This window comes from Chelonoidis abingdonii, chromosome 4 (assembly GCF_003597395.2).
Source record: "Chelonoidis abingdonii isolate Lonesome George chromosome 4, CheloAbing_2.0, whole genome shotgun sequence".
Taxonomy (NCBI): Eukaryota; Metazoa; Chordata; order Testudines; family Testudinidae; genus Chelonoidis; species Chelonoidis abingdonii.
Genome location: NC_133772.1, coordinates 26,061,588 through 26,077,109, shown reverse-complemented (window position 1 = coordinate 26,077,109; position 15,522 = coordinate 26,061,588). Strand labels below are relative to the sequence as shown.

The following is a 15,522-nucleotide window of genomic DNA, read 5'->3' as shown; positions in this document are numbered from 1 at the left end:
GCTGACAAACACTCCTGGCCAGAGGGGCCTTTTTCTCACTCCACACCAGGTGGCCTCCCTGGGCCTGGGATAGCAGGGACTGCGGGTCAGGAGTGAGGGGCACCTGTGGAGCTGTTGTGTGGAGAGCCCACCACTGGGGTAGCAGGGGGCTGCAGGTCAGAAGTGAGGGGCACCTGCAGAACTGGGGGTTGGGGGGGGGAGCCCAGGGCTGGGATAGCTGGGGCTGTGGGTCAGGAATGAGGGGCACCTGAGGAGCTGGGGGGTGGGGGCAGGGCTGGGATAGCAGGGGGCTGCAGGTTGGGAGTGAGGGGCACCTGCGGAGCTGTGGGGGGGGGGCAGGCCTGGGCTAGCAGGGGGCTGTGGGTTGGGAATGAGGGGCACCGGCAGAGCTGGGGGCGGGGGGGAGCTGGCTCTAGCAGAGCCTCCTGAAATATGCACTTTTTCCCAGCTGTATTCATTGTTTGACAAAGGACAACGGCTGCCATGGCAACTCCCAGCGCATCTCCCCTGCGCCCACAGGCAGAGCCTCGGATCAGCAGGGCCCAGGCTGGGAACCCCTCATCCTCCTGCTGCGGGGGCTGAAGTCAATGCTGGCACCAGGCATCTCCCCCTGCTCCCTGGGGCACTGTGCTAGGGCCCTTCCCTCCATCAGGCAGGGGAGCAGGGCCTGGCGAGGACAGCCCAGGCTGAGGGACTCTCAGGGCCCTGGGGGGCATAACAAAGCCTGTCCTTCCCAGTCCCGACCCCAAGGCAGAGTCAGCTCTGCCTCAGGACCCAGGCCCTGTACTGGGAAAGCCCGTAACCCCAGCTCCTCCCTGTGCAGCCCCCGCTCAGTGGCCCAGGCAGAGGGCCACACTGCGGTCACTGGTTTCTGTGCGGACAGCTGGCTTGCCCCAAGCCCCAGTGAGCGCATTACACGCAGGGCCCAGCAAACAGAGCACAGATGGTACCAGCCTGCCCTGGAGCGGGACCAGCAGCCCAGAGACAGAAGGTTCTGCTGGCCCAAGGCTGGGCCTGGCTGGACCGGAGGCGGCGGGGGGGTGATGCCACATCCCTGCGCCCCTCATCTGCTCCTGCTGGGTCTGACACCCGGTGTGTGTCCCAGAGCACAGGCCTCTGCCCAGTGACCCAGCCCTGCGCTGGCTTCCTGGGAATCCCCCCAGCACAGTCCCCAATTGCCCAGCCTGGCCAGCTCCAGTGCCAGGCTGGGCCCAGCATCTCACTGGGTCTGCGGAGCCTCACAGAGCTTCCCCCTCGGCCGCAGCAACTTGCAGCTCAAGCGACAGCATCAGGCATCTGCTTGGCTCCCCAGCACACAGGGGTTCAGTAAAAAGCTAGGCTCAGTTTGCTTGGGTTCAGCAACAGCCCAAACCCAGCTAGAGACAATAGCTGGGCGCACACAAGGGTCCCCCTAGCTCCCAGCCTGCCACAGCTCTGCCAGTTCCGCAGTCCTGACCTTCAGCCCCTGCTAGCCCAGCCCTGCCCCCCTCAGCTCTGCCGGTTCCCCTCACTCCCGACCCGCAGCCCCTGCTAGCCCAGCCCAGCCCTGCCCCACTCAGCTCTGCTGGTGCCCCTCACTCCTGACCAGCAGCCCCTGCTAGCCCAGCCCTGCCCTCCCCTCAACCCCGCTCTGCTGATACGCTGTCTCCCTCACTGCTGGGGCCAGAACAAGAAGCATAGGTGTAAATTGCAGTGAGGCCGGTTTAGGCTGGAGCAGAGGAAAACACTCACCAGGGCAGTCCCACCTCGGGAAGCTGTGGGATCACTGTCATGGGGGGCTGAGTCCAGGCTGGACAAATGCCTGTCGGGGTGGTGGAGGTTCCCTTGGCCCTGCCTTAGTGCAGGCTGCTGTGCTCAGTGACCCCTGTGGCCCATCCAGTCCCACCTCTCTGTGATCCGACGGCCATCTGGGGAACATGCCCAAACCCAGCATTGCTCCACATGCCAGCCCAGCGGGATTCCAACCCAAGTGTCCAGGGACTAACAGCCAGTGCTCAAGCCCCACAACCTCCCAGTTCAGCCTTGTAACCTGCCCCATGGGGGCCCTGCCAGCCACCTACGTCCCAATGATTGGTGCTGCCAGCCCCATACTGCCAAGCAGCTGCCGGCCCCGGCCCCTCTGAGAACGGCCCCCGGGGAGGGTAGGCAGGCGAGGGGAGAGGGAGTGCGCCCAGCTGCCCTCAGCCCCCTGCGTGCCCAGCCCCTGCCCAGTGGCCCGTGGCTCTGGCTGGCTGCTCTGGGTTGCCATGGTGGCGGCAGGAAAGAGCCAGCTATGTAGGGGAGGCTTTTGTTCCTTGCTTGGTTCTCTTCTCTCTGACTCACAAGACAAACGCCCCCTTCCCCAGGCAGCAGGACACTCAGCCTGGGGGCGGAGCAGCTGGGGGAGGGGGGAGGCTGCAGGAATGGCAAGGGACTGGGGGGCCAGTGGGGAGCTGGGGAAGGGGCTCTGGGGTGAGTGGGGGAAGGTGACAGATGGGAAGCTGAAGGGGAGTCAGGGGCTGAGGGTGGGGAGCTGGGGGAGGTGCTGTGGGGCTGGCAGGCAGGAAGGCTGGTGGGGGAGGGAAGGAGGGGGAGCTGCCCTCATTCTCTAGTCCCCAGCTCATTCTTCCGCTTTCCGACCTGGTGCCCCAAACCCCTTTGTGCCCAGCTGCCCCCACCCCGCCCTCACCCGCCCTGCCTTTGTGCCGCTGTGCTGGAGAAGAAAGGGCTCCTCCACCACCCCCGGTCTTCCCCCGCATTTCTGGAGGGGTCACAGGAACGTGGCTGCAGCCGGATCCTCTAGCACCAGACTGGGCGTGGGGGGAGCTGAGTGATGCGGGTCCCCATGTGGATCACCATGGAGACAATGGCCCCATGGTGATGCCCCTGGCAGGCACTCACCGGGCAGGGACCATCTGGGGCATCAGCCCCCTCCACGTCTGTCCTTCCCATGTGGCCTTAGGCCCCGCCAGCCCGACACTAGCCTCAGACACATGGGGGGCAGACTCACTGACTCCAGCTCTGGCTGGTTACACCCCAAGGACATTCCCCCAATCTCTCCTGCCAGCCCCCCACTCTGTGACCTTCCCCCCAGACATGCTGAGTCCCGCACTGGCCTACCCCACGCGGTACCATGCGAGTCTCTGGGGGACTGGATGCTGGGGGCCCCTAGCAGAAGAGAGGTTCCTTGCGGGACTCAGATCAGGCTGTTTCCAGGCACAGTGCCGGGCTGGGCAGGCCAACAGAGCTGGGCCCGAGGCCTCTGTGCCCAGCTCAAGACTTGGCTGCACCAGCGCTGGAGGGATTAAAGGAGGGACCCCAATGCCCCGAACCCCTCCCACTCCAGACCCCAGGGGTGTGAACCCCCCAGCCCCAGGTGCCCTCTGTGAGCAGGGGGGCAGCAGAGCCCCGGGATGGCATCAAGCGCAACCCTGGCCCATGCAGCTGGCAGCTAACACACCGTCGCAGGCCTGGCCAGGCTGGAGAGAGATTAACAGCACGGTTGAGTTACCGGAGGGATAGTGTCTCACTGCTCCATCCCACACAGTCCACTGCCGAGACCGGCTCCGCCACTGCCCTCCATGCCCCCCCGAAGCCAGAGGGGTAGGAACCATTAACGATCCAGGAGGAACCCTGCCTGTGCCCCCCACAGCACAGCATCCCCCTCAGCACCCTACCTACACCCCCCACAGCACAGACCCCCCCCCGACAGTGCCCCACACTGCCTGGGGGCAGCTGCCTCTGGGACATCAGGGATCAGCCCCGGCTGGCGCACAGCCCTGACTCTAGGGTGGAGCAGATGTGTAAATACTTGCCCCCACGGCAGGCCACACAGGCAGGAGCTGGGCTGGGACAGGAAGGGTTATTTTGGCTTCCAGGTGTCAGCAAGACACTGGGATGGGCCAGAGCTAGGTGAAGGGGGGCAAGATCAGAGACCAGGCTACGGGCCCAATATCCCCCTTCCAGCTCCAAAACTCAGCCAGCCCCTCCCCCAGAGCCAGTTCCCAACCAGCCCCCTCAGCCAACCCTCACCCCATGGCCATGCTCCCCATGAACAAAGGGGGCCCCTCATTCCAGGGGTGCAAGGCAGAGGTGGTTGGGGGCACAGCAAGGTGAACCCACAGCACCACTCAGGAATGACTTCATGTCCCCCCAATCCCACCCTGCACATGGCACCTGCGACCCCCCCTTCAGTTCAGTAGGGCCCATCTGCCTCTGGTGCCCTGCGCTGCTCCCCAGCCCAGGGTCTAAGCCTCTCTTTCCCCATCACGCTGCAGGGAGATGGGGTCTGGACCCTGGGACACATAGCTTCATAGCCAGGACACTCCACAGGCCCCAGACCCAGCAGCCAGGGATGGAAGGTCCAGCCCATTTCTCACCCAGTGCCTGGCTGGCTGGTGCCAAGCGGGGGCATGGACCTGGGGCTGGTGAGAGATACAGCACCAGTGGACCTTATGTTATGAAGGAGCCTGTGATTGCTGGGAGCCATGGAGATCCCGCAGGGAAATCAAGGGGGTCTGTCTGTTCCACATCCTACGGGAGGGCGACGAGTGGCCAGGCCACGCCGGGGGGAAGGGGACAGGGCCAGGTGGAGCCAGGCTGCGGTTTTGTGACACCGAAGGCTTGGGGGGAACTGGAAGGAGGCCAGCAGGAAAGGGTACAATTATCCCAAGTCCCCTGGCTCTGGGCCCCTCAGAGTAGCAGCAGCACCACAAGCCCCTGCCCTGGCCTTTCCTTTGGATGGGACCATGCTGGCCAGGAGCCAGGGATCAGAGCTGACCCACAAGCCCAGGTCCCTCCAAGGTAGGCCCAAGACCCACTCCCACAAGGAAAGCTGGCTGCCATCACTCTTAGTGCCTAGTGCTGAGCCAGCAGCTGAACATCGCTTCATGGGGGAGGGGGCATGTAGCAGCATCCACAGGCCAATGTTTGGGAAACTGAGGCACGGGAGCACTGCATCGCTCCTTCAATGCCAACCCCATGCCAGCAGGCTGGCACAGGGCACTGGGATCGGGCCCAGACTGCAGAGCCTATCCCCTCGGGGCACTGGTTCAAAGCCAGCTGGGGTCAGCAGTGGCTGAATGTTATCGCATCTCTGAGCAGCTTAACTCCCCCTTCCCAGGGCGAAGCCCCTGCTGCCAGCGCCCCGCACAGCCTCAGCTGCTAGGGTGATACAGACACAAACCCCAGGCCTGAGAAGGGCAGCAGAGGGGCAGAGTTCTGCTAGCGCTAGGGGCACAGCAGAGAGAAAAGGGGGCTGGACACAGGGGGGCAAACAGGCCTCGATAACAAATTGCCCCTAGGGCAACCTGGACGACAGGGGCAGCTGGGCCTGCTCAGGTCCCAGCTGAGCGAGAGGATTGGGGATAGGGGAAGCACGGGGAGGGGGGAGCCCTTCCATGGGGAGGGGCTGCTCAGAAAGGGGCAGGGAGTGCTGCAAGAGGCCCGGCTCTCCGCAAATGGCAATGGCCAGTCAGGGTGGCCTTGCCCTGCAGGGCTGGCAGAAAGGCAAGACACAGAGGCTGTGCGGCTGGCAGAAGCCTGCCAGGCATTGACCATGACCAGCCTGGTTCCTGTCAGGCACCGGCCAAGCTGGAGGGGACGGGGACAGGCTGGGTGCCAGCCAGCCCCTGACGTACACACAGAAGCCTAGGGCGGTGTCCCAGGGCACTTTGGGGTTCCCCACAGAATCTGTTCTCTCCAGACACCAGCGAGGTCCTGGGGAAGGTGAGAGCCCAGCAAGCAGGGGCATTTCAGTGACAGAAAAGCAGCAGCATAACCATCTCTCGCTCTCCCCAGCTTGAGCATAGTCTGACAAATCCACTTCCCCAGCCAGCCAGCTTCAGCCGGCGCTCAGCAAGGCCTGGGTAGCATCTGAACAAAGACCAAGCTAAACGGGCCAGCTCAGCACGAGTGGCTTCACCAGAGGCCGGCACATGGCCATTGCCGTGCTGCTCGATGCTGCAGCCTGGACGTGCTGGGCCCTCAAGAGTTGTCCCCGCTGCCGGGAGCCATGCTCAGTCTCACCCCAGCAAAGGGCCCCATGGCTCCACCATGGCCAGCCAGCAGCAGGCTCAGCCTGTTGGTCGCTGCTTTGGACTCAGAGCCGGGGGAGAGGGAGGCAGGGCTCAGCAAAGGGTTGGAGGTCAGTGGAGATGTGCAGGTGGGAAGGGCCTGGCCCCCGTGTGCCTGCTGATAGGCACAAGATGAGCAGGACCCAGGCAGTGGCAAGACTCAGGTGCCCTCGGCTCAGTGCACAGCGTGATCCAAGCAGCACCTACTTGGCAGGTTGCCCAGAGATCCCAGCACTGCCCTGAGCTTCCCACCTGGGGCTGGGCTCCAGCCCTTCCTTTCCTAGGGGGCAGAACCCCCTCACCCAACCGCACCCTCGGTGGGCTGAGATCAGTGGGGATCACATCTGCCCTGAGCTCCCCTCTGCTGGGTCTATCCCACCCCTGCCCCATGGTGGAATGGTTCACTCTGCGGGGGGGGAGGGGGGGGTCCAGGGAAGGACAAGCCTGCCAATCCCCTCCGAGTCCCACAAGAGGGAGTGGGAACCCCCCAATTTCCTCCCCAGCCCCCAGCATTGGCCAGCCCCATGCAGACAGCTCCCCCAACCCTATCCAGACCAGGTATCAGGGCATGTGCCAGGCACCCAACAGAGCAGGGGATCCCCTCCCTGGCACTGCCAGTGTGCCACCTCCCAGCCTGCCAGAGCCTCGGGGTCTCTGCCACTCATCGCCCAGCTGCCCATAGCACAAGGACACGACCGAGTGGCCACCCACACAGCTTCAAGGCCCACCCAGCCACTCTCCAGTCTGGACCCTGGGAGCTCTCAGCCCTTCCTCCTCGGCTCACCCTTTGTGGGCCAAGGCCATAGCCCCCACCCTGCCCCTCGGCTGGAACAGAAATACTGCCTTTGCACAGGGGCCATGCCTCCTTATCCCCATATGCAGCGCCCTGGGGTCCCCCAGACCACTGCCCCCCACAGACATGCATGTCGCTCCAGCCAGCAGAGGGAACACGACCTCCAATGCTCTGCTCCTTGCCAAATGCTTGATAAACAGCCACTAAGAGCCTCCACCCTGACAGGTGACTTCATCCTTATGTCAGCAGTGGGGAAACTGAGGCACAGAGCATCAATGGCTGTCAGAAACAGAAACCAGGAGTCCAGACTCCCAGCTCCCCTGCCCTAGACCCACATCCCTCCTAGATGCAGGGAGAGAACCCAGGCATCCTGATGCCCACTACCCTGGCTCTAGCTACCAGACTCCAATCCCATCCCAGAACTGGGAACAGAACCCAGGAGTCCTGACTCCCAGCTCTCCCCTCCCCCGATCTAACCCACTGGATCCCAGGACCCCAGACCTTGGTGAGCCACGTGTCACATGCAGCCCCCCTCCCATGTCTCACCACGCCCCCCAGCCTAGCTGGACCCACATGCCCATTTCCCACAGAAACGTGGGGAGAAAAGCTCTAGTCTTCACAGCCAAATGGCAGGAAGGAACTGCTCTGGGCTGCGGCTCCGGGCCCTGCCTGCGGACGAGTCCTCCCAGGGCATCACAACTCGGGATGGGTTTGCCATCCCCACCCCCCATCTCAGCTCCCCGATCTCCCTGTGAACAGGGATGGGCTCTAGGGTGCCCTCCAGCCTGACATCTCAGCATGTCCATTGCCCTCCTCCCAGCTCCTACAAGCTGCTCCCTGGTGTGGCTGCCCTGGGCACCTGGGAGGCTGGTCCCCTTCCTGGGGGAAACGGGCACCCCTCTGCTCAGCCCCAGGTCATACAAGCCTTCATTTTACCCAGCCCAGGAGAGCTCTTCCCAGCCCCACAGACTGTGCCAATGCCACCTTCCCCTGCCAGCCCCACTGTGCTGCCTCATGAAGTGGTTGATGAGGCAGGTCCGGAGACAGCGCCAGATGCCTGAGGGAGGGGCCTTGCTGGGGTGCCAGATGCCCCTGACCTATTTCAAGTCTCTCCAGTGGCTTATGGCAGCAATCTGCTCCTTCCTATTCAAGGCTCCTGTGCCCCTCTCGCCCCACCCCCTCCTAAGCCATATAGGTCGAGCTGGGCTAATCTCCTGGCTTCTTGGCCCACCAATCCCCTGGGCCACCCCCCCAGTGCCCCTCTTCCCTCGGTGGCAGCCCTCACCCAGAGCAGGGCCAGGCAGCCGCAACAGCGAGCAGATGGCCGGAGTGTCTTAGCCGCCACCCCTCAGCCCCCACCCTCTCTCCTGGGCTTTGCACTAGGGCAGACACAGCCATGCCCCTGGCTTAGGGGAGCAGCAGGACGAGTGTGATGGTCGGAGGTGCATCCCCTGGGAACACAGGGACACAGCTGAAAACTGCTGGGCTATTCCACGCAGCTTGGAGCTGGCCCAATGGGGGGAGCTGTGGGTCAGGATGGAGGGGGACAGCATAGCAAGTCCTTCCTCAGAGCACCAGTCACTGGCCCCGCAGCCCCGGCTCTCTCCCCCAACCCCATGCGCCAGGCAGCGGGGGGACGGGGGGGCGCTGCTGTTCATCCCACTCTTCCTGGCTGGCCCCAGTGGGCTGCTCCCACGTCCTGCTGGTGGAAACAGGCCCCTTGCAGGGACGCAAGGGGACCGAGGTGTTTTCGGGCTCAGCTCCTGTGGAGAGGTTCAGGCCCAGACCCCCAAAGGCAGGTAGACACCTGACTCACAGTGGGCTTTAGCGCCAGTTCTCCCCCCAGACCCAATTCACCCCCTCATCTAAGGCATGGATGGGCTCCCAGCCCCTTCCTCAGGCTCGTCCCCAGCTGGGCACCACCCCCCGAGCCAGGCTGGTGGTAGGGCTGGGGGGGCAGTTCCCCCTCTGCATCTGCCAGGAGAGGTGCCAGCCCCACCCCCTTGGCAGCAGGGCTCGGCTGCGTCTCCTAGGGCGGGCCCAGCCTGAGCCCGGGGCAGGGGCGTTGACAAGAGGTTAAAGCTGCCTCCTGTCTGAGCTATTGACACCTTGCAGCACAGCCCCAGCTGGGACCTCCCTGGCAGAGGGCCCAGCTGCGACTGCGCTAATCACCAGGCTCCCCTCCAGCGGGAGCCTGGTGGGGAGCCTGGTGATTAGCGCAGTCGCCAGGCTCCCCTCCAGCGGGAGCGGCCCAAGGCCCAGCACCTTCCTGCTCGGATCTCTCCCCCAGCCCAGCAGGTTCACAGTGTGGCCCCCCATGGAGAGGCTAATTGCAGGACTCAGGCACAGCTGCTCCCCAGCTGCAAGCTGGTCCCGTGGGGCTGGCCCCAGAGCAAACCTTCAGCAGCATTAAGGAGGGGCCCCTTGGTTGCGGGGCTCCAGCAGGGCCCTCTCCCCACGTTGCCGGCAGCTGGCAGGTCAGGTGGGTGATACCCCTCCCCACTCCACGCCAGCAAAGCCGGGCCGGGCCAGCCAGGCCCTGGGACTCCGAGAGCAGCCCAGACAACAGTCAGGCAGCACCAATCCAACAGAGCTTTGGGCCCAAGCCGCAGCTGGAAAGACTCTGGCTAGCGCCTGTCCACACTGCTGGCCCCGTTGGCCTAGGGAAAGGGCTACAGGCTGGTCACATGGCACAGATCACCAGAAATGCAGCTTCCCCCACCCCCACGCCACATACAGTCCCCTCTAGTGCTGAGTCCTGCCATGGCTCATCCCAGCCTGCCACGCCCTTTCCTCAGCCAGACATAGCCCCAGCAATAGCCCTGGCCGGCCGCGCCCGGCGCCTCACTGCTACAGCTGCACACTCCCCAGCACAGCACCGGAGGGGAGGGCACGTGGGCACTGCCCCCTCCGTGGACACTGACGCAGCTCCATGGCCCCCAGCAGCAAGCTGGCAGAACGGGCCCAAGCGAGACGCCGACAAGCGCCAACTAGTGCAGGGGAAATCCCGAGCCAGGAGCAGAAGATAGTGGGCAGGCCCTGCCTCCAAGCCTGTGCAGGGAAGGCCTGTCTAGGTGTTTACTCACACACCCCGCCCTGCTTCTCAGGCCCAGTGCCAACCACTCGCATGCGGGGGAAAGGTCCCAGACTGGAGGCCTCTGATTCAGCCCTAGCCCATGGGCAGCGGCAGGGCACAGCAGGGCAAGGCAGAGCCAGCCCCCCCAAAACTTGTCCCCGGGCCCAGTCAGATCTTGTCTTCTCCGCTGAGATGCCCACACCAGGAAGACTGGGGGAAAGTGGGACGGGGTGGCTGAGGCTAGCTGGGAGGGTGGTCCAGTGGCCAGGGGCTAGCAGGGAGGGGAGACACCTGTGGTCAGCTCTGGCTCTGTCGCAGGCCTAGTGTGTTCCCCACGTCCAGCCTCTCTGGCCCAGCTCCACCTCCCCACCCCACCTGCAGCCCTTGATTTCAAGGCACTGAGGTTCCAAAAGCCCTGGTGGGATCTGGGCCGCATTCTCCAGCCCACGGGAAGAGAAGCCATGCCTGGAGGATCAGTCTGGCCGCCCTGCGAGGGGCCAGGCCCAGGGCCCGGGCCAGGCAGTGCTGCAGACAGACAGCAGCGACAGCTGTGGTGGGTCTGAGCACGTCATCCCACCCCAAGCAGCAACTCCTGGCCCTGACAGGGTCAAGGCAAAGCCCTGAGGCTCAGCCGCTCCCCCAACAGGCTGTGAGCCAGCCCCCACCTCTGCCCCTCCAACCAAATCCTGTCCCCAGCCAGCAGTGGGTCAGTGACCCCTGAGAGCCCTAGCCAGGAAGCACCTGGTGCCAGGGCCGCTGGAGGGGCCACAAAGGAGACACTCGGCAGCTGCCTGATCCTAGTTCTGGCTAAGGTGGAAAGACCACGCGTGACAGTCACAGCCTCAGGCCCACATCTGCCTGCCTGTTGCCCCAGGCAGCTCCTGTGCTGCTGTGAGATGGTGTCTCTCCCCTGGCGCCCGCCGTACCATGCCCCGCCCCTAGCACCCACCTCACCCCACCCCTCCTCCGGCACCTGCCACATCCCACCCCTCGCCACACCATGCCCCGCCTTCAGCACCCACCTCACTTCACCCCTTCCCCGGCACCTGCCGCACCCCACCCCTCGCCGCACCATTCCCCGCTCCCAGCACCCACCTCACCTCGCCCTTCCTCTGGCACCTGCTGCACCCCACCCCTCGCCGCACCATTCCCCGCTCCCAGCACCCACCTCACCTCGCCCTTCCTCTGGTACCTGCTGCACCCCACCCCTCGCCGCACCATTCCCCGCTCCCAGCACCCACCTCACCTTGCCCTTCCTCTGGCACCTGCCACACCACTACAGCTACATTTAGGGAAGCAGAACAGGGGCAGGCGCATGGGGAATTGAGAGCTGTCTGGCTAGCTACAGGGATCGCCCTTTGCATGGGCACCGCCCCCCTGCTTGGTCCCCACCCCAGTACCACAGCCACACATAGCCCTTGTGATTACACTGAGGGGGCCCAGCCACTTCCGCAACAGAGCCCTGAGTGATGCAGCCCCACAGCCCCAGCGATGGCCCCATGCCTGCCTCCTGCCCCAGAACCCAGAGCCTTGCTCTCTGCAGGGCTCCCAGGGGCTTCTGAGCTCCCCCAGGGGCCCTTTCAGGGGAGATTCTGGAAGCTAGAAGGGGATGTGGGGCAGCCTCCACCCGCCCTGGCTCTGCTGGCCCCTGGGCTGAGGGCAGCTTGGCCGTGGAAAGGCCACGGCCTCCTGTGCTAGCCCCAGATGGTTGGTTTCGAACACGTAGAGGAGGGTGTCCCCGGCAGGCCGCCACAGCCTCCCCCATAGTCCAGCCAGGGGAGGGAAAGGAGGCAGCCACCTGGATCAGAAGAGATCTGAAGGGGTTGCACTTTGGTTAGGCCTTAGCCAATTGCAGACCGACACGCAGCCCCCATCCCACCCTGATCTCAAGGTGGACTGGAGGCCAGAGGGTCTGGCACAAAGTGGCCACCAGCCCGGAATATCCACTAGCCCCACTACAAGTCTGAGGTCAGAGCCACTAGGCAGACTGCCCCGGACCGGAGCGCCTCCACTCTCACTCGGGGTCTTTGCGTCGACGCTGGACGCCTGCATCCAAGAGATGCTGCTCTAGCCAGGGCCCCAGTGTGGGCTCTCTGGCCTGCATGACACTGAATGGGCTCTTCCCCCCTTCTCTGGCTGACACCTTGGCCCCTTGGACGTCCAGGCCAAAACCCCACTGACTTGAATGTGTCCCTGAGTTTGGGCTAGGATCCCTTCTGCCCGGCCGGCGTCTTACCTGAGACAGACACCCTCATGACAGCTTCCAGAGGCCTGTTGTTATCCAGCGCCTGGCTCAGGCGCAGCTCCCCGGAGCTGTGGTTCAGCAGCACCAGGTGCAGCTCATTGCCCTGCTCAAAGCTGTAGGTGAGTGTGTCCGAGACGTCGGGGTCGTGGGCTGGGATGCGGCCAATCACCCCGCTGGGGAAGCTGCTGGACTTGTTGGTGACGTAGTTGTTGAAGAGGATCTCAAAGTTTCTCAGCACAGGGGGGTTGTCGTTCTGGTCCAGTAAGCGGATGTGCACCGTGGCCCGGCTCACCAGCGGGGCTGACGTGGCCTGCACCACGATGACATACTCTGCCTTGGCCTCGTAATCCAGATCTGTCAGTGCCGTCAGCTCCCCGGAGAAGATGTCAAGCTGGAAGACCTCGGGGATGTTGCCCTCCACGATCTGGTACATGACCTGGGCATTGGTGCCCTCATCCGGGTCGCTGGCTGTGATCCGTGCCACTGCCAGGCCAATGGGGCTGTTCTCTGCCACAAAGACGTCAAACTCGTCCCTCTCAAAGACTGGGGGGTTGTCGTTCACATCCAAGATGGCCACCTGGACGTCGACGGGGGTCCTCATGGCTGGGATGCCCTTGTCCGTGGCGTAGGCTCGTAGGTCATAGAGAGGGACGTTCTCCCGGTCCAACCGGCGCAATGTCCGCACAATGCCAGAGGTAGATTCAATTATGAAGTCCCCGTCCCCATCATCCCCGCCCTGGAAGGTATAGAACACCCTCCCATTAAGCCCCGAGTCCCGGTCGGTGGCGGAGACCTGCAGGACGCTGGTGAAGGCTGGGACATCCTCATAGACAGAGCCCTGGTAGGCGTCCCGCAGAAATTGAGGTGCATTGTCATTGACATCATTGACCAGGATTTCCAAGTAGGTGGTGTCTGATTTCTGTGGAATGCCATTGTCCCGGGCAGTGATGGCCAGCGTGTAGGACACTTGGTCCTCGTAGTCCAACTCCATCTGGGTAGTGACTCCGCCTGTGTCCACATCAATCCGGAACTGGGGGATACTGTCCTCCATAAAGTAGGTAATACGGGCGTTCTCACCCGTGTCCTCGTCCGTTGCACTAATGAGCACCACTGTGGTGCCAACCGGCCGGTCCTCATTGATGTTGACAGTGTAGTGGGAGCTCTGGAAGACTGGCCGGTGGGTGTTGGCGTCAGTCACATTGACAAAGACCTGGGCCGTGTCGAGCCGGGTGCCGTCAGAAGCAGTGATAGTCAGCAGGTACTGCCGCTCCAACTTGTAATCCAGCGGTAGCGCCAGGGTGATGAGGCCGCCCCCACTCTGGCTGGTGATGGAGAAGCGGTTGCGGGTGTTGCCGTTGGCTATCTGGTAGGTGATGACGCTGTTGGCATCCCGGTCGATGGCCGAGACGGTCAGGACACTGGTGCCCACAGCAGCGTCCTCGTTCAGCCGCACAGAGTACTCCTTCGCGGTGAACTCAGGGTTGTTGTCATTCACGTCCAGCACGGTGATGCTGACACTGGCCAAGGAAGCCATGGGGGGGCTGCCGTGATCCCGGGCCTCCACCCCAAAGCTGTAGAAATCCACCATCTCCCGGTCCAGCTCTGAGGCCACCACGATCCAACCCGTGCTGTTGCTGATGGCAAAGGGAAACCTGGGGCCGGCCTCCAGCAGGGCATACTGCAGCCGGGCATTGTCCCCGGAGTCCGCATCGATGGCCTGGATGTGCAGGACCGAGTAGCCGAGGGGCACATTCTCCAGCACTGTGGACTGGAAGGGGGTGCTGACAAAGATGGGAGCGTTGTCGTTGACGTCCAAGACCTGGATGGTCACCAGCCCGCTGATGTTGGATAGAGGGGGCCGCCCCGCATCCTGGGCCCTGATGCGGAGCGTGTACTCCTTGCTCAGCTCGTAGTCCAGCTGGCTGACCACGTCGATGCTGCCCGTCTGGGCATCAATGTAGAACTGGCCCCGGGTGTTCCCGCTCATGATGCTGTAGTGCACCAGGGCATTGCTACCTTTGTCCCGGTCTGTGGCCGTCACTCGCAGCACATGGGAGTTGGCAGCCACGTCCTCAGGCACCTGGGCTACATAGCGCTTTTCACTGAACTGCGGCGCATTGTCATTGTCGTCCTCCACAGCAATGTGGATGGTGGCTGTGGTGCTGCGGGGCCCTGGGGCCCTGCCCTGGTCACTGGCCTCCACCAGGAGCTGGTAGGACTCCACGGTCTCCCTGTCCACCAGCCCCTTGGTGCGGATGACCCCAGAGCGGGGGTCGATCTCAAAGGCTTCGTGAGCCCCATCGCCATTAAGGAGTTGGTAGAGGATGTTGGCGTTGACACTGGCATCCCCATCGGTGGCCCTGACTGTCAGCACCTCGTACCCAATCTCCAGGTTCTCCCGCACACTCTCCTTGTACTCCTGCTGCTCGAAGGCAGGGTCGTGGTCATTGGTGTCGCTCACCAGGATGGTGAGTGTGGCCAGGGCTGTGCGCCGGGGGGTGCCATGATCCACGGCCGTCACCCGGAAGACGTGGGTGCTCTTGGTCTCGCGGTCCAGCTCCTCGGCCGTGCTCACGGCCCCGCTCTGGGGGTCCATAGTGAAGAAACTGTTGGAGCGGCTGTCGAAGAGCGCGGCCATGGAGTACTGCAGACGGCCCGCGTCGCCCTCGTCGGGGTCCATGGCCTGCAGCAAGATCACTGGGGTGCCGGCTGGCCTGTTCTCTGGCACAGACACCTGGTAAGTGGGCGGCTGGAACTGGGGACTGGTGTTGACATTGCGCTTCCTCCGGCTGCCCCCTCGGCCTGGGGCCCCCTTCGCCCCCCGGAGGAGCTTCTCCAGCTCCACCTGCTGCCTGGGGGAGCTCAGGCCCAGACTCCAGTTGACCAAAACGCTAGCACCCCTCCCCTGCCTGCTGCCCCCCGCCCCTTCCCCCCTCGCGCACCGCTCACACAGCAGCCCCAAGCGCACCGGGTGCCCCGATAGGAGACACAGGGCCCGGACGGGAAGGATCAGCTCCCCCAAGGCCTGCGGGGAGAAGCTCTCCGCAGCGCCCCGCACCCTGCACCGCGGCCGGCAGCCTCCCCAAGCGGCCGCGGGGGGCAGGGGGATGCGGGAGCCGGGCTTCAGGCACAGCGCCCAGCTCCACCTCCTGGCCCCAGGAGCCTGAGGGGGCAGCAGCCGGCTCAGCAGCTCCCTCCCCTCTGCAGCCCCGCAGCCCTGCGCGGACATGTGCGCCCAGAGGCCGGCTGCACCTGCCGGGCAGAGCCAGAGGGCGTGCGGGGCGCAGTGCTGCGGCGGCCGGGACCCGTCCAGCAGCATCAGCCGCGTCCCGGCCGCTGGCCCCAGAGCGCACGG

The 15,522-nt window shown here is 64.1% G+C and overlaps 1 protein-coding gene across 1 annotated transcript in view; it reads right to left on the bottom strand.

Annotated features, from left to right (window-relative positions):
- Window positions 1-15,411, bottom strand: part of CELSR2 (cadherin EGF LAG seven-pass G-type receptor 2) — a 68,461-nt gene extending 53,050 nt beyond the window's left edge. The window contains exon 1 of the mRNA XM_075064716.1: window positions 12,159-15,411. Within this exon, the coding sequence (XP_074920817.1) occupies window positions 12,159-15,396 (3,238 nt within the window). The 5' untranslated portion in view covers window positions 15,397-15,411. The remainder of the gene's footprint in view (window positions 1-12,158) is intronic.
- Between the last annotated feature and the right edge of the window lie 111 nt (window positions 15,412-15,522).